Source organism: Wyeomyia smithii, chromosome 1 (assembly GCF_029784165.1).
Source record: "Wyeomyia smithii strain HCP4-BCI-WySm-NY-G18 chromosome 1, ASM2978416v1, whole genome shotgun sequence".
In the NCBI taxonomy this organism is placed as follows: domain Eukaryota; kingdom Metazoa; phylum Arthropoda; class Insecta; order Diptera; family Culicidae; genus Wyeomyia; species Wyeomyia smithii.
In genome coordinates this window covers 133,616,831-133,642,823 of record NC_073694.1, presented here as the reverse complement: position 1 = coordinate 133,642,823, position 25,993 = coordinate 133,616,831, and the positions used below count along the sequence as shown (strand labels likewise).

General features: G+C 38.4%; 2 protein-coding genes across 4 annotated transcripts; both read right to left on the bottom strand.

Annotated features, from left to right (window-relative positions):
* Positions 1–8,375: 8,375 nt before the first annotated feature.
* LOC129728019 (phenoloxidase-activating enzyme 1-like) lies at positions 8,376–13,008 on the bottom strand. Its single transcript, XM_055686377.1, has 5 exons — positions 12,712–13,008; positions 11,974–12,628; positions 9,431–9,642; positions 9,040–9,371; positions 8,376–8,980 (listed from the first exon to the last, which is right to left on the bottom strand). Exons 1-5 carry the CDS (start codon positions 12,934–12,936, stop codon positions 8,419–8,421), a joined length of 1,986 nt encoding a protein of 661 aa, XP_055542352.1. The 5' UTR covers positions 12,937–13,008; the 3' UTR covers positions 8,376–8,418.
* A 6,295-nt stretch (positions 13,009–19,303) lies between these two features.
* Positions 19,304–21,447, bottom strand: LOC129729615 (synaptic vesicular amine transporter). 3 transcript variants are annotated; one of them, XM_055688332.1, is made up of 3 exons: positions 21,100–21,447; positions 19,943–21,034; positions 19,304–19,885 (listed from the first exon to the last, which is right to left on the bottom strand). In XM_055688332.1, exons 1-3 carry the CDS (start codon positions 21,200–21,202, stop codon positions 19,593–19,595), a joined length of 1,488 nt encoding a protein of 495 aa, XP_055544307.1. In that variant the 5' UTR covers positions 21,203–21,447; the 3' UTR covers positions 19,304–19,592. The 3 variants fall into 3 exon arrangements, with proteins under 3 accessions (XP_055544307.1, XP_055544315.1, XP_055544323.1); XM_055688340.1 differs by having other exon boundaries at positions 19,952–21,034; XM_055688348.1 differs by having other exon boundaries at positions 19,754–19,885; positions 19,939–21,034.
* Positions 21,448–25,993: the final 4,546 nt, after the last annotated feature.

Sequence of the window (25,993 nt, the reverse complement as noted above, 5' to 3'; positions counted from 1 at the left end):
CTGGTCAGTATGTCCCCTGAGCATACTCCAGCAGCCGGACGTTTGCTTCAGGTGTTTCGAGAGAGGACACAAGTCCTGGACCTGCAAGGGACCCGATAGGAGCCAGTAATGTGGGCGTTGTGGTGGTGCTGGCCATAAAGCTAAAGACTGCGGGGAGCCTCTCAAGTGCTTGGTATGTACTGGAAAACGGGACGCCAAGCACTTTATGGGAGGCCCACGATGCCCAGCCGGTAATGCGGCCACGAAACCACGGGCGTGAGGGTGACACAATTGAACCTGAACCATTGCTATGCGGCACAGCAGCTGCTATACTAAGCAGCGACCAGCAAGTTCCCGGTTCAGGAGGTTGTGTCAACCTCAAATGAAGGATACGCGGTTGCCAAGGTGGACGGAGTGTTCTACTGCAGTTGTTATGCTCCGCCGCGTTGGTCTATCGAAAGGTTCACCCAGATGGTCGATTTGTTATCTATGGAGCTGACGGGACTAACACCCTTAGTAGTGGCGGGCGACTTCAACGCTTGGGCTGTTGAGTGGGGAAGCCCCCGCACGAACCGGAGGGGTCAGATCTTGTTGGAAGCTTTGGCAAAGCTCAACCTAGATCTGGCCAACGTTGGAACCTAGTGTACATTCAGCAGAAATGGTGCGGAGTCGATCATCGACGTGACGTTCTTCAGCCCAGGACTGATCGTGAACTGGAGGGTAGACGATGGCTACACCTATAGTGACCACCAGTCGGTCTGCTATAGCGTAGTCCATAACGGCAGGCGACGGGTATAGCCAATACTCCGACCGTCCGCGGGTGGAAGACATCGCATTTCGATGCCGAGGTATTTGCAGAAGCAATGAGAAGAGAGCGCGAGGGGGGCAGTTGGCTCCGCCCGAGTGCTGACCAATTAGTTGCTACATTATCGCGGGCGTGCGACGCCACAATGCCTAGGACCCGCCAACCTAGGAATGGTAAGTCACCGGTATACTAGTGGACCGTCGCAATAGCGGACCTCCGTAGCGCGTGCCTCCGTGCAAGACGGATGTTGCAACGTGCACGTACCGATGTACAGAGAGTAGAGCGCCGTGTAGCATTCGGATCTGCAAGATCGGCGCTTTAAAGTGCGATAAAGGCGAGCAAGGGGGCCTGCTTCGATAGGCTATGCGCGAGTGCCAATACGAATCCGTGGGGCAACGCCTACAGAGTCGTAATGACGAAGACCAAAGGCGTGTTGGCGCCTGCAGAGCGATCACCAGCGATGCTGGAGCGTATCATCGAGGGACTCTTTCCACGCCACGAGCCAAATCCTTGGCCTCCGGTTGCTGATTCTCACGTCCGACGTTCCAGTATCTCAGACACAGACCAGGGATGGTCGGCCAACCTGCCGGGCATCCAATCCGTGAGAGACGGCAGCCGTGCCGAGGTTGTGGAGGAGGTAAGGGTTACGAATGAGGAACTCATCGTGATCGCCAACTCCCTAAAGGTGAGCAAGGCACCGGGACCGGATGGAATCCCGAACTTGGCCATCAGGACGGCCATTAAAGTGGCCCCCGATCTATTTCGAGCAGTCATGCTGAAGTGCCTGGATGACTGCCTCTTTCCGGACAGGTGGAAGCGACAGAGATTGGTGCTGTTGCCGAAGGCTGGGAAACCGCCAGGGGACCCATCGGCATACAGACCTATCTGTCTGCTGGACACTACGGGCAAGGTGCTTGAGAGGATTATCCTCAACAGACTGGTGAAGTACACAGAGGGTGTAAACGGTCTGGCAAGTAACCAGTTCGGCTTCCGGAAAGGTAGATCCACGCTGGATGCTATTCTCTCTGTCACCAAGACGCAGAGGCACTCCACTCCAGCGTAAGAGTTGGGGCATTCGCTATTGCGCAATCGTCACGCTTGACGTGAAGAATGCATTCAATGGCGCCAGTTGGGACTCCATAGCGCTCGCGCTTAGGAGCATCCACGTACCGGTGTCGTTGTACAAGATTTTGGAAAATTATTTCCAGAATCGGGTACTAGTTTACAACACGGAGGAGGGTCAGAAGTGCGTCCCAATCACCGCAGGGGTACCGCAAGGTTCCATCCTGGGCCCGGTGTTGTGGAATGTCATGTATGACGGGGTGTTGAAACTAAAGTTCCCTGTAGGGGTTGTGATCGTCGGTTTCGCAGACGACATCACGCTAGAGGTCTACGGCGAGTCGATCGAAGAGGTCGAGTTGACGGCCGCGCACTGCATACGCAAGGTCGAAGACTGGATGCACTCTAGGAAACTGGAGTCAGCGCACCATAAAACGGAGGTTACGGTTGTGAACAACCGCAAATTAGAGCAACAGGCGGTGGTCAGAGTGGGTGACTGCACCATTACCTCAAGGCGTTCCTTGAAGCTCTTATATATATATATATATATATATATATATATATATATATATATATATATATATATATATATATATATATATATATATATATATATATATATATATATATATATATATATATATATATATATATATATATATATATATATATATATATATATATATATATATTAGGGTGGGTCGATTTAAAAATCGCTAAGGCACATATGATTTTCGGATTTTAGGGATCAAAAAAAGATACTTTTCTCAAGAAACCATATCTCTAAAATGAATTCTGATGTCCCTTGTACTAACGTGTAGGGACCCAAAAGGTCAAATTTCAAAAAATCCTGTTTTGACCCATTTAGAGTGACCCAATCGAGTCCAAATGTATGACCGACCCCCACTAACTTTGGAGGGCTGACCCACCCATGCTAGTGTTACCCCCCTGGGACCCCCCTAGGGGGTCTCCCATACAAAAATATAAAAAAAAATCAAAAAATCACCATTTTTGGCACTTTATATGACAAAAATCAGTGAAATGGCTATTATTTTTCCGCACAAATGAAGTTTCTAGGAAAAAAATGTTTTTTCTGTTTTTGGATTTTTGTTTTCTCTTTAAAAATTTATTCGATCAGAACATAGGAAAGAAACTAAAAAATTATTGTTTGAAGTCTTTTTTGGTGTGCAAAATATGGATTATTTTTAATTACATGATTGACAACAGTGCGTAAATTTGGCTCCAGAAATTGTGCCCAAGTAATGTACTTGAAAAATAATACACTACCGTACACGACAGAGCTGTAATACTTGATATTAAAATACATTGGCACATAAACCTTAATTATAAATTCAACCAGAATTCTTAAATTTTTAGGTGGTTTTTTCATTGTCACATATAATCGTAATAATCTAGCGGCCTCGGTGAGCCAGCGAGAATGTACAATTTTCCCTGGTTTTATGTTAGCCAGATCCACCAAAATATTTTTCTGGCAGCCCCTTTTTGCTCAAGTTCCAGTTGACTTCAACGGAGTGTTGTTATTGTCAGAGTGAAAAGATAGTTATTGTATTTAAATTTAAAACAAGTTCGTTTGATAAAGTTTGATAGAGATAGATAAAATGAAGTGCGTTTTGTGTAATAACAAAAAACAGTAAGGAATGTGAATTTTTTTCGGTTCCCGAAGAATCCGATTGTGAGGAAACAGTGGATGGATTTTTGTTGCCTCCCAGCAGACTATTTCATTGACGAAAACACCCGACTTTGCAGTGTTCGTTTGGTTTTTCTGGTTTCAGACTCTGCGTCACTCTACTTATTCACTCTGGTTCTACAGTGTGCGTGGGAACAGTGGAAACGGAGCGTCCGTGCGTGGTAGCCGTTGTGGTAGCATACCAGCGGTGCTCGCCTGACTGGTCGAAATAAAAATATTACATATGATGTAACAGAGTGATATACGATTTTATGTTCAAAAGGACACCAACTGCAAATGCCATCTGCAATGAGAATGGCTCAGAAATATGTGTAATTGTGTATGTATGCGCTGAAGACTCAGGACCGAATCCCATGCGAAGCAGGAGAAAACAAAAATCCAAAAACAAAAAAAAAAACATTTTTTTCCTAGAAACTTCATTTGTGCGGAAAAATAATAGCCATTTCACTGATTTTTGTCATATAAAGTGCCAAAAATGGTGATTTTTTGATATTTTTTGATATTTTTGTATGGGAGGTAACACTAGCATGGGTGGGTCGGCCCTCCAAAGTTAGTGGGGGTCGGTCATACATTTGGACTCGATTGGGGCACTCTAAATGGGTCAAAACAGGATTTTTTGAAATTTGACCTTTTGGGTACCTACACGTTAGTACAAGGGACATCAGAATTCATTTTATAGGCATGGTTTTTTGAGCAAAGTATCTTATTTTGATCCCTAGAATCCGAAATTCATATGTGCCTAAGCGATTTTTTGATCCCCTACAAATCGAACCGCCCTAATATATATATATATATATATATATATATATATATATATATATATATATATATATATATATATATATATATATATATATATATATATATATATATATATATATATATATATATATATATATATATATATATATATATATATATATATATATATATATATATATATATATATATATATATATATATATATATATATATCCATGGCAGAGCTGTATGCCACCACGGGTCGGTATTTGGCGATTACCGTAGTCACTGATTCAAACCAACCCCACACTCCCTGAGGTTGGTCACCTCAGGTGTTTGGTTGCAAATTTCCCCTCCACCTTAAAGAAAAAAAAGAAAAAAAAAAAAAAATATATATATATATATATATATATATATATATATATATATATATATATATATATATATATATATATATATATATATATATATATATATATATCACCTCGATTCGCAACATATCACGTAAGAGGTCCATATGATGCAATTAGTGGCACTCGCAAAAAAATGCATATCGAGCAAGTCTTGCTCGAAATAATAGAAACGTTATTGGAGCTCAACGAGAGATCTACGACTGGTCAGTCAGTTAAACCAAAGTTTAAGAATATTATAAAATTAAATTTCTGTTATATTTTCTATGAGAGATATGCAAAAATGACAGATGAGCTCAAAAAACTATGTATTTAGTCGAGCAGAAACTATACCTACCTGAACAACAAAAGTTTCATTCTCTTTTTGTTTCTCACAATCAAATGATAGCCAAAGATTTTTTCGAAGTCAGAAGATAATCCAAAAATATCTTCTTTTTCCACCAAATGATTATTTTTTTTTCTCAAGAATATAATAATAATCCAAAATTAAAAAAAAATATAACGAAAATAAATAAACCATTATAATCAACATAAACATCATTTGAATAGCTTGATTTAAGCTGAATGAAGCAAATATATCGTTTAGTGCAATGTCTCGTTGGAACATGCAAACATTTAGTATAAATTTGACAAAGTACACTTCTTGGAATAAATGTAGAGCTTCGATATCGTACTATCATTGAAACGCATTATCGCTTAGAAGCAAAAAAACTTTAATGTGTTAGTCCTTAAAAAGGTTTTATTAGATTATTTTCATTTCTTAAATGTAATGTCCTTTTCTAATTGCTCAGAGAAGCTTTTGACACTTAAATTATTAAACTAAAAAACTTGCGTTATCCTTTTATTTTCATCAATTTTTGCTTTGGAAGTAATGTTTCAAAGGTTGGATCTCAAATTCAATTTTTGGATACGTAGGTTCATTTAGTTTTCCAGATAAATCTATTACCAATGAAAAAGCCTAAATCTTCAGCCCTTCTCAAATTTTAGTCATTTATCTTGACTCTTTCGAAAAATGAATTACGCAAATTTGCTTAGTTTACTGAAGTCGGACGTGTTCATAATGAAGAAACAGTTCAAAAGCAAACTTTAATTCCGTTGATAATTCAATCCACCCAACGCTAGCTAGACTCTAAAACTATACTTACTTAAAAATAGAAATTAAAAATTTAAATTGTTTACCAATGTTAGCATTAAAATGAGGGCATTGTCTATTTGTTGAGCAAACTTATGCTTACGAATATTTTTATTTTCCATATATTTTCCGTTTGAATATTAATGAAGAAATCCTTTCTAAATCAATTATTCGTGGGAACGTTCAACTACATAAATGAATTACATGCGAATTTTCAATAAATTATTTACTTAAGATGTAAAAACAACTTCCTGTTGCAGTCTCTATGAACAGTAAGGAAAGCAGCTTAATATTGGTGGTTGTAGCGGTATACTTTCATGTGATGATATGTGAGCGGCCTAATCGCTGGTGTCGCTGATTCTAGTTTTTTCGCATCTTCGAATCAATTCCCGCCAATAATTGAAGTGATGTGATAAAAATATACCTGCTGGCTCAATGATAGTTATATGTACATGTATAACAATTAGTCTAACGTCAGGCGCATTGTTGTGCAGCGCATTTGAGCTCAATGATTTTTTTACACTAGCTGACCTGGCAGACATCCGTCTCGTCGTATTTATGTCTTCATTTAATAATTTTTAAACATTCTAACTTGCGGTTTGTTTATAATCTGCAAATGCATGATGAATCGGATATTGGGTACGTTCAAACTAAAAAAACAAATCGTTTTAAATGATTGGTTTCATTGGAATGAGAACATTATCGCCTTTTGGATTCTGTACATCACTTCGATTCTGGAAATATCCATCTTGGTAGGCATTCGGTTATTTTCGGCTGTTTTCCAGGAACAGTCAGTCGTCATTGTGGGTTTCAATATGGCATGTGGAATCATTTTCTGGCCTCAGGACGTTATTCTGTTTCCGTAAATACCAATATTGGATGATGTTTGGCCATTCGAAATGGTGTCTGACTTCGATCTTTGGCTTGTGTGCATCATTATGGTTCCGGAAATATTCACCGGAAGTCATCGTATTCATCGTCATCGTATAGTTTCGGAACGAATGCAACATGCTTGCTTTGCTTACCCATATCTGGTGTAAGAAAGAAGGTTTGAATATTGACCAGTCAAAAGTCATTTGAATAATTAATCCGTTGAAAGTCTCTCACTAAAAGGAGAAAACTTAACCTAATGCCCTATAAGCTTGAGGAAATTAATATTCAATTTAGCGAAAGAGTTCAGTTTCTAAGATTTATTCTTGTTGCGAAGCTAAACTGGAACGGGCAGTAAGTGCTGGTTGTGTTCTAAAACGGTTGGAAGAAAATGACGCCTATAATCAAGAATGATAAGATGCATCTACACATCTATCATACTCCCGAAAATAACACACGCTTCCTTGGTGTGTTGGCCTAGAACAAGGGAAGTCACTGCGATAACAAGATTAGCAAAGCTTCAAAGACTTGTGTGTAGTGCTATAACGGGTGCAATGCGCAGCACCCCATCGAAGGCTTTGGATGTAATCCTTTACTGGCTTTGCATGAATCTGCGGATTGAAGTGTTAAAAATGTCTTTCCAGGTGATCTTGTTGGTTATCTGAGTATTCTGCAATGCTTCAAAAGGGGGTCAGTGATGAGTATGAACGGAGACTGGGTAAAACCTATGGATAACTTTGATATTTCCTACAATGTACATGAAACATCGCGTTTCGACTGGGAGTGCGGAGTTTACATGGTTTGTCATGGTTCAGCGGTTCAAAAACAGGTTCAGCAATCTTTAATCCTGGAGTACAGATATCAGTGGTGCTGGGAATTGGCAAATTCTATTCTAAGCAGAGATTTACGGTACAATCGAATGTATGGACGACTGTGTGAAGAGAAAATATAAACATGCGAATATTTGCATTTTCTCTGACAGTCAAGCGGCACTTGGTTGGTTGGTTGTGTAATGTCAACGGTCCTTACAAAATTTTTAGAATTTAATGGACTTTTGTCCACAAGGGGGGGGGGGGGGGGGACATTAAAAATCTGTTCACGTGGTATGTGGATTAAAGCTAAATTTAGATTTAATTTTTAGACGAACTTCGGTAAAATCCCTATGACTCTTTATAACCATTTTTAAAGTATTTATTGAAGCTTTTTAGAGGTTTGACTGAAGCCCGTCTAAAGATGGCACTGGGTTCTAAAGGGTTAAAATACATAAATAATCTATCGGACAATATTTCCGTTGAAAAAATATATTTCTTTTGGATTAAAAATAAAATTCTGGAGGGCTTATTGTTTCTTTCAAAATCACTTATCTGTATGATGGTATACATAAGATATTGTAAGGAAAAGAAAAAAAATGTTCCTAACAAAATCTTCGTTATTTTGCAACAAAGAGGGAGGTCCCACAGAGCGGGGGGTATTCCAATCGATACCAAACTTGGTTTTTTTTTTAAAGTGAACCTAGATGAATAACTCTCCCAACATTGTGTCAAATCAGTGACGGTCGATGGCAAGTTTGTGCTTTTTGGAACGCTTTGTATGGTATGACACATACAATATTCAAGCTGATGGTCGGATATTAGGAAATAAAATACAACTTGGTACTAGTTTACAATATCGTGTTATGTTATTGTAATTACTTTCACGTTTTTCAATATTTATTTTACTCTCGAATGTTGTCTAAAATCCATCGAATGAAAAATGACACACGAGTACTAATGCCTGGAGTTCCCGTAACTCCACACCCTGGGCCAGCGGAAATGACTCCATACTGGACGAATCTGAAATTGAATTCTGGAACTTGAACTTTCATCGGCCCACCGGAGTCACCGCGACAATGAAGTGTACCATTGCCATAGCCAGCGCATATTGAATGAGTGCTTAAACTGCATGAAACCGATGGAATTCTAGCTTGCAGCAGAATCGGACTACTCTCCAACCGCTCTGTTAATCCCCAACCTGTGATCCAGTACAGACTGGGGTCGAATCGAATCAAAGCATTGGTAAACGGAAGGCAAATTGGTGATACATCACCATCACTAAAATCTATGTTACGATTTAAACGGAGCAACCCAATATCATTGCCTGAGCGAACCATTCTTGTAAAGTTTTGATGCATTACATAATCCTCCACACTATATCTCTTAAATGGGGGAGCGCAGTCCTTGTATTCATCACAGTCAGGATCGGTACGAGTATCGTATTCTCCCAGACGAATATACACTCTAAAAACAATCATAGAAGCTCAACATTTGACAAGATATAGTTTAACATGTGCACTTACAAACGCTCTATTTGACCATCGATGCAGTGTGCGGCCGTCAATACATATCGAGAGTTGATTACAGTTCCACCGCACTCTGGATTTTCTACCCCATTAGCAGATCTATAGATAAGCATAGCCATCCAGGGATATTGGTACATAGAAGCTTGCTGTCCAAACGATATTTTATCATCTAAATTTGTTCTGCCACAGTTGCTACGATCCATCAAACGTAAATTTGGATGGTTAGTAATATCATTGGAGCTGGCCGCTGCTGGAGTTACGCTAGGGGTAGCAGGTGTAGTGGGCGTTTGTAATGCAACCTCATCACAGCAAACGTAATAGGAGCTTTCCTGCAGAATATTTTCAGTGTAACATATGTGTAACTTAACGATTTTCAAATGAATAGTACCGATTTTTTTGCCGGTGTACAAACACTGTTTTTCAAAAAGGTTGCCTGAGTTGGTGAGACCGGTGTTTTGGCAGCAGATGCTTCTCGCAGTAACGACACGATCGGAGAACACTGAGCAAGTGCCACACAACGACCAGGAGTATTGTTAGGTGTCGAACAAGTATCTGCATCCTCTCCTACTCGACTACCCAACTCGATAATTCTACTGGAAACTACAAAAAATAAAACGGTTATTTCAATATACAAGAGTAGGCGCTACTATATATAAAACAAAGATCCGTAAATCGACAAATTCTCGGAACTCTCGCTAATAACTAACTGTAAAATAGATTTCCTATACAATATTAGGCTAGATAGAATTCAATTTAAGTTGTTGAAAACTATCTCTAGCACTGTCAAGTCGTCAAAGACGGCGGTTGAACTTGTTCAATATATTCATAGAGAAAAATACTGTAGACGAAACAAGGTGCAGGAAAACACGATTACCGTTCCCTGCATACTCCCAAAAGTGATTAGTAGCCTGAAAAGCGCATGCTTTGGTGGTTTGGCTACAATTAAAATTAGTTCCATGGGGTTTCCCCAGGACTCATGTTCGAATCTCTCTCATTACAATTTTCTCGTGAACAACATTTACATCAAACTTTGCGCCATGTAAAAAAAACCAATATCAAAATATTAAAAAGTTGTTTGATGCAATTACAATAAATAGTATCATTATAACGCAACATTGTTTATACGGTGAATTTTTTATCTCAGGAAATCAAATTAGATGTTCATATCTGTTTTTTACTTAAAACACAAGCGTTTTTATATAAACGCAATAGGTATTTAAAAAAATTTATTGGGTCCTAAAGCTATACCGGTTTTTATATATCATTTGAAAAAGCCGCGTTTCCTGAGCAAAACGTGATTTTCAAAAAACGTTTATCGTTTTCCTTCGATTTTTAAATGAAGAATAAAAAACTGCTCGAATGGTCTTAGATGACGTTTCGCCCATGTACGGTATATGAGAGAACTGTCATTTAAGGCATTTCGAGCAGATTTTTATCCTTCATTTAAAAAGCAAAGGAAAATGATAAACATTTTTTTTAAATCACGTCTTGCTCAGAAAATTGCACTCTTCCAGCTGATATATAAAAATCAGAACACCGTTTAAAACTTTAGGACCCCATTGAGCATGAGCATGAGCATGATTGACCGCCCGCGGTTGCTACTCCGTTATTGCCAGATCAGCTGTAATTACACAGAGAACCAATGGATGATGCTTGGGATTAACATTCATCCTCAATGTGTAAAAACTGGTGACCTTAATCTTTATATTAGGCAATACCAGCGCCGGCCGCATCCGAATGCAGGTCAAAGAAGGAGTGTGTATAGAAATATGTTGACATGATACTCGCTTTATTGGAAGCCGAGAACACCTCTGCACTTCCACGAGAAATCACTGGGATGTTGGAGAAATGGGTAAGGTTTGCAGCAGGTTTCGTTTTGGTGAACGATGCGCTGAGTTCTAATACCGGGTTCATAATAACAAATATCGCGCGTACGAGTTCATTATATCTTCTACGAAAATCATAACACGATCCGAACTCATTCCGGTTGATGATGTAACACCGCAAAAATTAAGCGCACGCGAGGATACCGGATCTATAACCTAATCAAGACAGACTCGAATATTCGATAAACAGATGATGAAGTCATTATGATTTATCTCAGCTGACTACACAATGTTATGAAGCAACCAGATATGCATTAACCAAAAACAAGAAAAAAGTAAATATATAGACCCTCACAACATACCGCAAGCGGTCAGCAAGAGAGCTTCAAAAACGACCTATTTGCTTGGCCATCGCCGTTCGAATCGAACGAAAAAAGAAAGAAAAAGAAAAAAAAAGATGTGTGCGTTGACAGAAGAGTCCTGTATAATCCTGATATTAATTGCAAATAATTGCGATATGTGGTGGCGATTAATTACGATGTTTTGTCGCGATTAATTATTTACGATATTTATCGAACGAACGGAGCCTACTCTGAATCACTGCGTGCTGGAATAGAACCTACGGGTGGACAGTCTGCGAATAAATGGTTTGGTACATCTCGGAAATCACAACACACCGAAAATCTATATTTGAGCAAAGCTCACCTGGGCCGAAAACACGTTTACCCCGGAAAGTTATGCGCGACTGCTATATTCTCTCTTACCGACGCATACGCGCGGAGACACGGTACCATGGAACGGGGTGAAATTGATCAATTTTTATACCAATTTCCAATTAACTAGCTTCATGTACATTTTTCCCGAAATAGTATAATTTTAAAACAAGTACTGGTATGGGCTCCAGTAAACCTCTAGGTTATTGGTGAAATTTCTGTCGTCTACTTCATGAAATAAATGCGATAATTCTATAAGGTACTATGAGGTGAATTGGGATGAAATTGATCACCATTGAATTTAAAACTTTAGGACCCCATTGCCGAAAAAGTCGCGAAAGTATTTAATAGGTTTTCGGTAGTAGTATGACATGTTGTTTTGATAACCTTACCATCTAAAATATTTTTGCTCGTACAGCAGACGTAATCTATCTGCTCCAAACTGGTATAACACCAATTATTCCTTGTAAACTCCTGACGATCATCTGCGCTAAGAAAATCATCACACCGGTCTGTTTCAGTACAAAATCCTGATTTCCCAGCTTGTGTGGTACACTTCTTACCGAGCTCCGTGTCATAGCGAATTTCATTCTTGGGACAGCACATATGGCTTACACTATTTGGTTGATCACATCCTACCGTGAAAGCTTTGAACGACTCTGGCACATCATCACTGTTTTCAATCAACCCACACCGACTAGGTGGAACACATTTACCAACATCTGAAAATGGGGTTTTACACCGTTGCCATCCAGGCTTCTTCAATGGTTTCAAACTCTGGCGTATGTCTTGATCATCATCGCAACAAACAAAGACCTTGCCCTGCTCCTGATAGCAAAAGCTTTGAGTTAGATGCAGATGGAGAGTTGGATTATAGTTCCGCTGTATTTCCAGACTGCAATTGTATATCGATGGGCATGTTTCTATCGGTACACACACGCCTTGTCCATGACGAAATGTGCGACAAGATCGACGCGCTTGTGGTTTCCTGCGAGTGCTTATCCGCTCATTATAATTGAACTGATCTTCGCAACATATGTGAGCATTCTGTAAGTCAAGTTGCGAGTTGTGACACATGTACGCCGTTATCAATCACATTTTAACTCAGAATTAAGAATATTTTTACTTACGCCGTACGGTCCATAACCACACAGTCGACTTTGCAGGTACTGAACGAATGAGCCACTCGGTTCGAACTGTAATGCAATCACATTTGCATGGGCATGACTACAGTTCTCTACCGGAACACATCTTCCAGTAGATCCTGGTGACCCCGGTAAAAAGCAACAGTCATAGAATGAATTTACACTAGAAACAAAGATAGCACCAAATAAAATGAACAATGGCCAACGCATTACGAACAATGATTGAGACTGTTGTTTGGAAGACTATCAAATGTGAACTGTACAAATTGATTAGTTTTCAATCTTGTACAGAGCTTGTTCTTTCCAGTGAATAAAATGAACTCAAACACAGTCACACAAAAATAATTCTTATTCGTATTTACCAGAGAGCGAATAAAGAGATAACATAAGGATTAACCCGACTCGCTCGTCTAGAGCCGCAGCAAAACAACATAAACTTGTTTCATATTCATACGTTTGTAGCCATTCTCTACGATTAAAAGTTAAATTCGTGGTAATATCATATGTGAGTGTAAGCTTTTGATGATTCCATTGACTTTGAATCGGTTATGTGTAAAATTAAACCAGATGCTTCTCTATGGGCGGGGTAGAATATATGATGGACATTTGAGGTATATTTATATGGGAATCTGAATACGTAACTGAAAATAAGAGAGAAGGAGGGGAGAAAATAGAGTGAATAGAGCGGGTTAGTTAAGCAGTTTTTGAAACTGATGTTTAGTTACTTTGGTTAATAATCGTTTAGTTATCCATTATCTACACATTTCGCAATGATGCCAATAATATTGAGGAAGGAATAAATTTGAAGTAGTTAGTAGCATGCGTTTCTGAAAAAACTATACAACAATCTTCATAGTGATTGAATTGAAATTCAAAACAAAAAGAAAAAAACATAAGAAAAGGCCAATGGACTAAGTGTTATATATCATTCAACATACAGGGTGTTGGGTAGCTCACTTAAAATCCTTTAAGGGGTGATAAAAAACACTATCTGATGAAAAAAAATCCTTCTACGCCTATGGTCAGAATTCAACTACTGCAGAGTTATTCACTTTCACAAGAAGCTAGCTCATTTCTGTTGATTTCGTTGGAAAGCTGAGAAAATTTCGTTATCAATAGTGTCTTGAAAACGTCCAACTGGAGAAGATAGGAAGCACTTATTACTTTTAAAGTTAAATAGCAGCTAAACTAAAAGAGTTAGATGCTTGGTAGAAGAAAAACTTGTAGAGTAGACTTCAATGTTTAATCTGGTTAACAACAAAACCCATGTTTATCACACATTTCAGGGAGAAAATTGCATTTCAGTTCTCAAAAAACATCCGATTTCACATTTGTTCATTTCTTTTTTTCTCTAATTTGACGTTTTTAAGACACTAATGATTGACTACTGCAGAGTTATTCACTTTCACAAGAAGCTAGCTCATTTCTGTTGATTTCGTTGGAAAGCTGAGAAAATTTCGTAATCAATAGTGTCTTAAAAACGTCCAACTGGAGAAGATATGAAGCACTTATTACTTTTAAAGTTAAATAGCAGCTAAACTAAAAGAGTTAGGTGCTTGGTAGAAGAAAAACTTGTAGAGTAGACTTCAATGTTTAATCTGGTTAACAACAAAACCCATGTTTATCACACATTTCAGGGAGAAAATTGCATTTCAGTTCTCAAAAAACATCCGATTTCACACTTGTTCATTTCTTTTTTTTCTCTAATTTGACGTTTTTAAGACACTAATGATTTCGAAATTTATTCAGCTTCCCAAAGAAGCCAACAGAGTTGAGCTAGCTATCATACTTCTTGTGCTAGATCTCGTTAAAGGCAAACATAACCGGAAACTGGGAAAAGTGAAAGACTCTGCAGTAGTTGAATTTTGACCATATGCGTAAAAGGATTTTTTTCATAGGTTCCTCTATCACCCCTTAAAAAATTTAAGTGAGCTACCTAACACCCTTTATATAGGTACTCATCATTTTCTGACATTTTGCAGAGCGGGCTGTGTGAGTTTAAAAACTTGCTAGCACATCTGTTCTCGGTTGCTCATAAACTCTACTAACAGTGCAGTACACTTGAGTTGGATTTGAGTTTGAATACTGCAGAACAACAATCGCATAAAAATCGAATTGCAATAAAATTCGCGATTTGCTTGCTGCATCAGTTTGTTGCATTGTTTTTTTAAAGCATAAATTCAATCGTTAAAAAACTCATCGCATCGATTGCATCGTTAAATACATCGAGCACTGCATGCATTAAAAGTCAGTCGATCAGAGTGTGCATTGCAACTAAAACTCAAACTAGTGCGAGGAAGTGGATTCAAGTTGAATTGAAAAATCTGGAAAAAAAAGTTAGGTACTCAGCTCAACTTTCCATGAGTTTATGTCAGCACTGATATTTTGGTTTTGGTTTAAGTAGAAAAATAAGAAAATCTCTCAAATCTCTACCCCTTCAAACACTTTGTGACAGTATCAAAAATAATATTTAATAATTTCTTTTAGCCCTTACCTAATCTGCCGGTACCCGCTTAACTGTCCCATACTGATTTTGGTCACTTTTGAATTATCATCGGGAATCAACTTAATTGTTATCATATTTTCTAGTAAAAAAATAAAATTGATACTTTTGTATAGAAAAACATGGAAAAAATACCAAGTTGTTTTTGTCCCATATTGAAAGTACCCGCATTACAGTCCCACTGCATAGTGGTACAAACTGCAAACATATAATTTTGCTCCAGATTAGTGTATATCGGATTATTTTAGGCGTATAGAAGTATGTCATTTAATTAACTAGACTAATGTTGTTTTTCTGTAGTACGATCTGCGTTGCCAATGATACTGCCGGTTGCTGGTTGAATTTATATGTGATGGGACAAAATATGCGAGTACTTTTGAAATGTACCCGCATATTTTGTCCCATTTTGTCTTTTTTTTTTTCAAGTTATATAACGGAAAAACAATTCCATCGGAAAACCAATTCCAATTCCATCAAGGTTTTTGTTCTCAACGATAAACTTGTAGTGCCATGAAACTGTTATGGTCATTGGTTCTGGATGTAATTGCTGGAAATCCGAAAATTCGCGGAAAATATTAAATCGCCGTTTTCTCAACATGTTGCTTTTCATTTTGGGACAGTTATCCGGGTACCGGCAGTAATACATTCCATAAAAATGGAGTTGATTAAAAACATGCGGAAAGTGACAAGTGACAATGACAGTTTTAAACACAGTTTTCAAAGTACCAAATATATATAAAGCGGGCCTGTATAGAACCTAATAATACTTAGAAGGTACTAAAAAGATTTTCAAAATTATTTATTATAATCAAAACTGAATTTTCTTGTCAAAATAATTTAAGCATTAAAAAGGCGTTAAAATTCGTAGAAGACATAATAATATGGTCATATGAATTTAAAAACAAATGTAATATCATTCTTTTAAACTCTTAACAAACCAGAGAAACTTTCTTCAAATAAAAAAAATAGGAAAACTAAACTAATCGATAAATCAAAGACCATTGAGTAATAAAATTGCAGTTATGGTTTTTTTTGTCGATAGTTTATCTTAAGAACAAACAAAAATTTAAAGCGTAGTTCGTTAATGCAACTTTTTTTTGAAAATTTTTTTTGTTCATATAAAATTTATTACTTATAATTTTCCCAATTCAACATTGCCACCCTAACGACAATGATATAACAAGTATTATATTTTCATCCCAAATGGTCTCGAGGTACGATGCTGGCCTAACATGCCAGTCGTCGTAGGTTCGAGTCTCGGCTCGGGAGAGACTGTTAGTGTCAGTAGGATCGGAGCGCTAGCCCCGCAATTGTCCTGTACACTAAACAGTCGGCTGCGAAGTCTGTGTATAAAAAAAACAGAAGGTCAAGTTCCGAACCGGAATGTAGCACCAAGGCTTTGCTTTGCTATATTTTCAGAAATTTTTCTATTGGTATTCAGTGAAAAGTGATTTTTTCATTTTATACTCATTTTTACACAATATTATAAACCACCCTATGTCGAATAAATGAACCACCCTAATGAAACATAATGTATTCCATGCTAGTTATAGTGTATATCATTATACAAGCTATCTCGAGAGACTAGTGATCAATTTCAAAAGAAAATTCTAAACATTTCTCAATTGAAAAAACGACAAAGTCCTAGAGAGTAAATTTTTGCAAAAAAAATTTTTTCAGATGACACCAATTCTCGACGTTTCATGCGTTTTTAAGTAATTTGGCATCAAAAAAAATTCTAAAACCGAAATTTCACGCAAAATAATATCGAGTATGTCTGAGCATTAATGGTAATTCGCCAATATCTGAAAGTGATAGTCAAATTATATCCCATATTGAGTAAAAAAACTCAGTAATCGATTGGTAGGTGTCTGATCTACGTAAAATGTGAGCAACATGTCGATTTTGCCCCAATTTCCCTACAATACTAAAATAGGTTTATTTGAAATCTGTTTAATGTAATATCAATAGTGTAGGTGATACTCAAAGATACAATAACATTTTGCATTCACATGATCCTCTCCTTTTTGCGGGGAGGGGGTCGCATTTGACTTTATCGAAGACGTGATGATTCTGGCTCATAGCTGTAGCGAGATTTTTATGTTTTAACCAGTCCTGGTCAAGTATGCAAGCCCCTCTCCGGTTATTCCATTAAATATTCGCATTTCTTATGTAAATTGGTCAATAAATCAATTTATGATGATTTCATTTTGTGCAGGGTTCGGAAAATGGTCTATTTGGACCCTTTCAATCCTGTTTTTGCGTATTTTTGGAAATATATACCTATTCCCGTGCCTTGCACAGGATGCACAATTTTATATAAGAAATGCTATATTTCAGGTTGTCAGCCCAGCGGGCTCTAACTAGAGAGAATTTGGGTTCATTTTTTTCCAGTGTGCATTGTGGGGCGAATAGAAACATGCAACATTTATTTCATTTAAAAAATGGATTATTTATTTATCAAAACGGTAGTTACACCCTTGATAGAGGCAGGGTAGAGCCATGTTTAAAAGCTTTTATATTCATTCTAGATAATACGGTACACTGTACACTTGTACACTGCAAAGTATGTCGGAAACTGTTTCCATTCGCCCCGTTATACGGTATGTGTTTTATTAGTTCTCGAGTTGTACAGTTATTTGTGTTTCGTTTGTGAGGAACCCTCCCTTATAGAGTAGGAGGGGTTTCTAATTGGCATTTGAGGGGATTCCAGAATGGCATTTGGAGGCCACTTTTTGCCTCTGATGTTCATTCTGGTTCCGGAAACACCCATAATGGCGTATAGAGTCGATTTTTGGCTCCTGTGCATCATTCCGATCGTTTTAGGCTGTATTCCGAAAAAATCAGGTGGAATATCAGTTTAAACTGTCTGGGAGACCTCCCCTTTTCCAGAGTGCGAAGGAGTGCCAAACCACCATAAAAATTAATGTTCGATTCGTATACGAGCCATTCCTTTGAAAAGAGGGAGGGGTATCAAACCACCAAAAAATATTGTTTTGCTCCCAAAAAACCCCACATGCCAAATTTGGTTTACTTGTTGTGAAGATATATGTGTTTTATTTGTATGGGAGCCCTGTCTTTCAGAAGAGGAAGGGGTGTCGAACCACCACGAACGTTTTTCTTGCTCCCAAAAACCTTAACATGCCAAATTTGATTGTACTGTACTCGAGTTGTAAGAAATTTGTATTTCATTTGTATGGGAACTATCTTAGTAACCTTTCCCGGCCCCATAAACCCCTAGATACAAAATTTCTCGCCGATCGGTGCAGTAGTTTCCGAGCCTATATGAATCAGACAGACAGACAGGACTGCATTTTTATATGTTTAGAAGACCTTCAAACTTTTACACTCTAAACGAAGATATTGACAATATAAGTCTTGCTAAACCATCAACCTGCTGACACGTCTCAAGATTGCGGCGATCGTTTTAGTTTGATTATATTCAACCCAATCTATGTTCATTGAGCAATATTATGTCCATAACGTTACTACAGTTTCTGATCTACACTTTCTGGTTATCCCCTACTCAACAACTATGAAACTGCTACTTTCTAGTTGTTAGCTCCTTAACTTTTCTCTGTTTTTTGAATGGTTTACTATAATCGAATATTTTAGACTAACCAAATTTTATTAACTCAAACCCAAGAACTACCAAATTTTGTTCCATTCTCCATGTTCATCGCAGGCTACTGGAGTGTGGTTTTTGTTTGATATGGCACAATACAATTTATTATTTGACGGAGTAAGGTTGTTTGTATTTATATCCCACACCAAAAGTTTGAATTTTATTCTTATTGTATTAACGCGTTGATCTCGTAATTCCCAAACAGAAACTAAACGGACACGGTTTCGTCAGAAAGTTAGAGACAGGATATTGTGTACCTACCAAATCTTAATACATAGTATTTAAGCCGAGTTAAATAGACTAAATGAATATAATCTGGTTGAAACGATCACGATTCGATTCTCGATTTCATATTCAGACTAATTGATTATTAAATTTGTGGTTTTATGATATATTGAGTTTTTTTCGATATTGCTTTTATAAAAAAAAATTGGAGGTCCAGTATGAAATTATGTTTTTGATGTTTTATATTTATTTCTCTCCAATATCAGCAGTCTGTTTACAGCGCATGTCCTACTGAAAGCAATCAAAACAATAAAACATCGTGTCTCTGCCGATGTTGTTGATACTTTTTTATTTTGTTCCACAAAGAGTTGCTTCCATACAACGACAAAATACTCCAATACTGATTTTGAAGCCGAGCGTTCCAAGTTACGTATGGTTTGTTGTGATAAGAGACTTATTAGCTTACTCTTCAACAGTCACCAAATGAATGGGCCGGATACGGAGCTGATTAATTTAATCGACAGTATTATAGAAACGCTTATATGTACCATCAGAGCTCGATTGCTCAGACGATGTTAAGGGCATACCGCAAGTTTTATGCATTATGCTACCAACTGGCTCTCCTATGCCAGAATAAATCAAAAGTGGTCCATACATAAGATTCAACATCCCAACGATTCGCATCAACCAAGAAAAACCAATCAGAGGCACTAGTTCTCCTCCCACGATAGGTGCTAAAGAATAGGCAAGACTAACAGCGATTTGTTGAATAGCGTACACTGCTCCATAATTCGGTGCTGATTCACCTGAAAATAAATTTTATTAATTAGTATGCATTTTCTACTTCATAGTTCAGTACGTGCATATATCACTTTCGTTATCACCACTAGTGCATTGATCATCCACTATAGTAGCAAGCAGAGGAATCAATGCAGCATCCATCACACCGATACCCAATCCAAGACCAAAATGCGGCAAAAGAAGACCTGAAACAGTCGTTGAAAACGGAATCATTATGCAGGATATGCCAACCAAGGTTGCTGCCAAAATTGCGGTTTTTATTTGACCAAATTTGTATGCAATTCCTCCGAAAAAATTTGTTCCAATCCAATATCCAACTGAGTCTGGGATGAACACTGTTCCTAGCTGCCATTTTTTCGGGTGCAATACATTTATCATCCACAACGGTAAACATGGCTCCAAAATAGACATGGCTGAAGTAGATATCCAAATTCCTCCGATTATAATCAGTATCAATTTATTTGTCAAGAGCGGCCACCACTTGGAACGTGTCTCGTGAGCTAGTACGGATGACGTGTTTTGTTGTGTCACAAAGTCCAAACTGTAAAATTGAGTCAGCAATATCATCAGGCACAGAATTGAAAGAATATAGAATGGTGCAGCTTTTCCGAGAATGTCGTATGATATTCCTCCAAACGGATATCCAACTAGTACGCCTACAGCTATGCTTCCCAGAATAGTACCCATCACTTTTGATCGTTTTTCCGGTTCTGTGTATAATTGAGCAACTAGACTCATGCCACATACACATATACAGGCTGATCCCACTCCGTGAATAGCTCTTGCCACGAATAAGGAAGCGTACGATTGACCAAACGCGAAGATCATCGAAGCTACTAGCAAATTGAACGTTCCGAATGATATGGGAATGCTGTATCCTAATTTGGCCGACACATTTCCAACAATGGGATTGAACAGCAACTGTACAAGAGCTTTGACGGCTAAAAGTATACCAATGGAACCATTCTCTGATTCAAGGGAAATTGGTCGATCTGCTGTTGTCAAGTTATCCCAAGTCACGTGACTAGACGTAGCGCCCATCAATTTCGGAACGTAATGAAGGTCGAAGTTCTTGTACATCACACTTCTTGGAATTGTAATGGTTGTATTAGAGTTCGAGTAAAAATGCACTAAATAGTCTGGAAGTATTGGAACTGCAACAGTAGGTAAAATAGTAAATTGATTCAACTATTATAAAAATAACATAAATATCACCCACCTATCACTGTTAGCAACATGTTATCTAGATACAGAGAAACATAGATTATAAAAGCTATAAAAGCTCTGCTTTGGCGCCGTTCTTTGCTGATAAGCGAAAACATATTGTAGCAACCAACTTGATTTTTTAGGGATAATAATCAATCGCCTCTTTAGATTTCAACGTTTCCAGCTTTTACTTTATAATACATAAATGCTTGTAAATCCTGTGCCCTCGATTAGATTCAATTTCCACCAATTTTATCGTTTGTATATTTTTCCACCACATTGTCTACTGACTAAAATCTACCATTTAGTTTATCCTTTCGACACTCCTAGTCACAAACGGATGTACTTGACTCGTTAACACGCGCGAGGCGACTGAAAGATATGCTCCTATTTTCATCTGTTGCTTCAACACGTGTCTGTTCGTAAGCCGACGCATTTCCCATCGTACCATTCATTCACACAGTCAAGTAGAAGCCGATATGAGCGATTTGAGTTTATCGTGACTGCTGATGCTAACACAAGGATACGTTGATAACTAAATTCATTAAAACCTTTCAAATGGTCAAAAACTAAATGTTGAGTAAATGAAAAATATTCACGCAATCTAAATTTATTGATCAATGGATGATTGTGATATTAAATGATTCGATAACCATGAACTCCATACACTTTCGACTCACGAAAAAGGAATTAACGATAGTTTAAAAGATACGATAGCATTGTCGACACAAAACTTCGAAATCGTTTTGTTGAGCTCACGGATCTCCAAAATAATGGGAATAATTGAAAAAAACTTGATGGCGACATGATAAATAATACGATTATGCATCAGTTTCGTCGAAATTTTCTTAACTGAAAAATAAATCTTCTTAAAAGAGAAAATCAATACCTGAGTGATACGTAAATACACGAAATAACACTTGCCTAATGTAGCAAGTCTAACAAAAACAAAAAAAAGTTAACTATCACAGTTTAGCATTTAACAATTTTGCCTTTCTCCTAGAAAGGTATAGCAATCACTTGCAAAACCGAAGATATAAAAGTGCTCAAAAGGGCCGAATGGCATATAGGGGTACTGGGGGTAAGCCCGGCACTGAGGGTAAGACCGTCACCCCTAGGATTTCACTAGAAAACGCTAATTAACTGTGTTTTGGAATATGTGAAGTGTTGGTATTTAATATTTTAGACATTTTAGGACACATCAAAGCCACCTTGAAACGTCAAACGTCAAAATAATAGACAAAACATACGCTACTGCAGCTGATGCGTAAACGGATGTAATTTTTCGTGAGTGGAACTTAAGCTTTTATTCATTTGAAAAGACTAAAATAATTTTTCGTTGCTCTACAATTTATTGCCTGTATTGTTAGCAATCATAGGAATTCGATCCGAGGTACAGTACTGGACAAAAAGAAGTACGCACCCACTATCCTAATGTTGAACTCCCTGTATCTTTTTGAAAATAAGGTATATGAACTCGATGAATTCGGATAAGTTGTAATATTTCTAATATACTAACGATTGGTATAATAATTTTGTCAAAGAATTGCATATTAAATTCACACTTCAGCATAATTTTATTTAAGCTCTATTTTCGCTTGGTCAAAATAAAGTACGCATTCTTTATATCATCATCAGTTTACTATTTCTCAGCTCAGATAATTTATTTTTTATTGTGTCCTACTCCTCGTAAGTCCAATAAGATTCCTATTGCTGCAGAGAAACGTCGAAACAATGTGTTTGATTATTTGTTTATCGTTATTAGTGCGCGGTACAATCGGATAAGATGGAGAAAAAGCAAATTTCCGTAGATATTCGTAAACTTATAGTTAACAACCGTCAGGAAGGTCTTTCTTATAGAGAAATTGCTCGAAAATACGATTTAAGTGAAGCAGGAGCACGAAAAATATGCAAAAAGCATGGAGAACTGGGAAGCGTAGCCGATCGGACCGGTAGAGGAAGGAAGCGGAAAACTACAACTAGCGATGATCGCCGAATTTCTCGAGAAGTGGCAAAAAATCCTTTCGCTACCAGCCGAGTGATTCGTGAAAATGCTGATTTAAATATCTTTGAACGAACTGTGCGCAGAAGACTACAGGAAATGGGTTATAAAAGTGGATTTGCCCAACGACAACCTTTGATTCGAAAGGTTAACAGGTTTGTTTACTTCGTATTCAGCATACATTTTTGGTTGAGGTTTATTTCTGCAGGATCAAACGCCTCAAATTCGCTCAAAAATACATCGACAAGCCGATAGAGTTCTGGAAACAGGTTATCTGGAGCGAAGAAAGTTTGAACTCTTTGGCCACAAACAACGAGCACGAGTTTGGACGAAACCTGGTGAGAAACTTGCCGATAAAAATATTCAGAAGACGGTCAAGCACGCAGGTGGCAGTATCATGGTGTGGGGGTGCTTTGCTTGGTCGGGTGTTGGTAATATTGAGAAAATAGATGTCATAATGACGGCAGACTATTACATCAGCATTTTAAAGAGAAATCTTACAGAGTCGGTGCGAAAGGTTGGCTTAGAGAAGAAGTTCACTTTTCAATGAGACAATGATCCTAAGCATACCGCCCAGAAAACCACTGCGTATTTCCGTGCTTCACGTATCAAGCTATTGGAATGGCCATCACAAAGCTCGGACTTAAATCCGATAGAAAATTTGTGATCGATTTTGGATCAAAGTGTCGACAAGGGAGATGTCACCAACCGCGACAAACTGGTTGAAGCTTTGGAAAAAGCTTGGACAAATATCGACTCCCAACATATTAAAAACCTCGTTGAAAGTATGCCTCGACGCCTGCAATCGTGATTGAAGCTAAAGGAGGCCAAACTAAATACTAAAATAAAAAAAAATCAGTTTGAACGTTGAATCACTATAATGCGTACTTTATTTTGTCCACAAGAAAAATGACAATTTCCAAATATAAGCTCTTTTATGTTTATATGTCGTTCTCATATCGCTTTATCTAACATTTTTCAAAAGTACACCTCCAGTACTGTCTTTTGTTAGAACACTTTGATTATCCATCTGCCTTAGATTCTACTTAAATCAAGAAAGTTTGAACATATCACAGGTGCGTACTTTTTTTTGTCCAGTACTGTAAATTGAAGCGATAAATTTGTAGAAATACTCTTTTTAAAAAAATGTGTGCTGTCGGGGTAACACCGTCACCCAGTGAGTGGGGTAAGCCCGACATGGTCTGAGGCTAGTTGGATGTTACTGACACATATTTCTCATCTATTACCGATGTCTCGCTGCTAAATAAATTAATTAATCGACTTAGAACCAAGCACTCAATCTCTTCTGTGATTTATGAATGATTCCAAGGGTCATCAGAGGTGTCGAACGTACTGAATCAAGTCACAAAACTGACCGCTTCCCCGGTGGTATTTGGAATATGCTCCGGTGTGGTCAATGTGATCCTGGCTTCGATTGAACTAGTTAATAATATGATTTAAAGATCCACATGATGATTGCCGAGTGTCAAATTCTTTCATAATGTTCACCGGAACTTGTTCCGGCAATCTCCCCAGAACCAGGTAACCGACAACAACCAAATTCAACAGTAACATACAGAAATGTAAGATCTCTCATATGGCGATTTCCGCATTCAAATTGGTTCAGTTAATTCGAGTAAATTCATGAACAAACATAGGTGCCGGTGTTACCCCCAAGGGGTGCCGGTTTCACCCGCACTGGTTGCTAAACGTCGTTTTTATCTTGGTTTCAAAACTTCACTATTCCTTGTAAAATAGCAGTTTAAAAGTACTGAAGGCTTTTATATCTTGTAGAAAACAATCTGGGCAATGATTCTGTGAAAGAAATATAACAATATTTGCCATCAAGTCCTACTCGTTCTGTGCCGAACACGCATCAGTATCGGACGTGTTTGGTGATCGCTCCGATAGAATATAAAACAAAAGAAGTGTGAGCAAGTGTTGGCATTGTTTGCCTGGTCGAGTGGAATTTAATCGAGTTCAAGGTCGCCCGCCTTTGTGCAACTGTTTCGCATCGTGATCGCCAGCTGGTGCATAAGCCGATTGTGCTACAGCAGTGGACACAAAAGAGGAAAAAGAAGAAGCCATCAGTTGACAGTGCAGCTGTGTCGCTGTGAAGAGTGATCTCACACCCGGCTCGCTGCTGGTGGCTGTTTGGTGCTGCTGTATTGGTGCTGCTGACTGTAACGGCTGCAGCTTCGAACGATCGGACAACAACCTCGCTGGAAAGGAGAAGCAAAAAGGTACGTGTTCTTGTTGGCGCTAGTGCGCTAGACTTAGCGCGATGGATGTAGATCCCTCGCCTCCCGCGCCACCATCCCCGAACCTCTCTGACCCTGAACCTTCTGTTACCCCCTCCCCTGTTCATTCTTCAGTCCCCCCTCGCCCCAGGCTTTACCCAGACGGAGCCCAGGGCAATTATACTGTCTATTTTCGGCCAAAGGCGGGACCGAAATCGAAACAGTTGAACATTTTGCAGATTTCGAAAGACCTGACGAAGGAGTACAAGAGCGTGACCGAAATTTCCAAGGTCCGACCTAACAAGCTCCGTGTCGTGGTCAGTAATCTGAAAGAGGCCAACGATATAGCTTGCTCTGAGCTCTTCACACGCGAGTATCACGTTTACATACCCGCACGAGACGTGGAGATCGACGGTGTCATAACCGATTCGAGTCTGTCCGTCGAGTGTATACTGGAAAGTGCCAAAGGGTACTTTAAGAACAAAACATGTGCCGATGTAAAGGTGCTCGACTGCAAGCAACTGCAGTCAGCATCGACCATCGGTGGCAAAACAGTGTACACTCCGTCAGACTCGTTTCGAGTTACGTTCGCCGGCTCAGCACTACCAAGCCACGGCTCGATCCACCGGGTTCGTCTCCCTGTGCGATTATATGTGCCTCGCGTC

What these genes read in the sequence shown, in the direction of transcription:
- LOC129728019 (XM_055686377.1), bottom strand. Translation starts at nt 12,936, where the DNA reads ATGCGTTGGCCATTGTTCATTTTATTTGGTGCTATCTTTGTTTCTAGT. An exon ending in GAGCAAAAATATTTTAGATG is followed by an intron (nt 9,643 to 11,973) that starts GTAAGGTTATCA and finishes TATTTTTTGTAG; the next exon opens with TTTCCAGTAGAATTATCGAG. An exon ending in GATGGTCAAATAGAGCGTTT is followed by an intron (nt 8,981 to 9,039) that starts GTAAGTGCACAT and finishes GATTGTTTTTAG; the next exon opens with AGTGTATATTCGTCTGGGAG.
- LOC129729615 (XM_055688332.1), bottom strand. Translation starts at nt 21,202, where the DNA reads ATGTTTTCGCTTATCAGCAAAGAACGGCGCCAAAGCAGAGCTTTTATA. An exon ending in CATGTTGCTAACAGTGATAG is followed by an intron (nt 21,035 to 21,099) that starts GTGGGTGATATT and finishes CTACTGTTGCAG; the next exon opens with TTCCAATACTTCCAGACTAT. An exon ending in TGATAACGAAAGTGATATAT is followed by an intron (nt 19,886 to 19,942) that starts GCACGTACTGAA and finishes ATTTATTTTCAG; the next exon opens with GTGAATCAGCACCGAATTAT.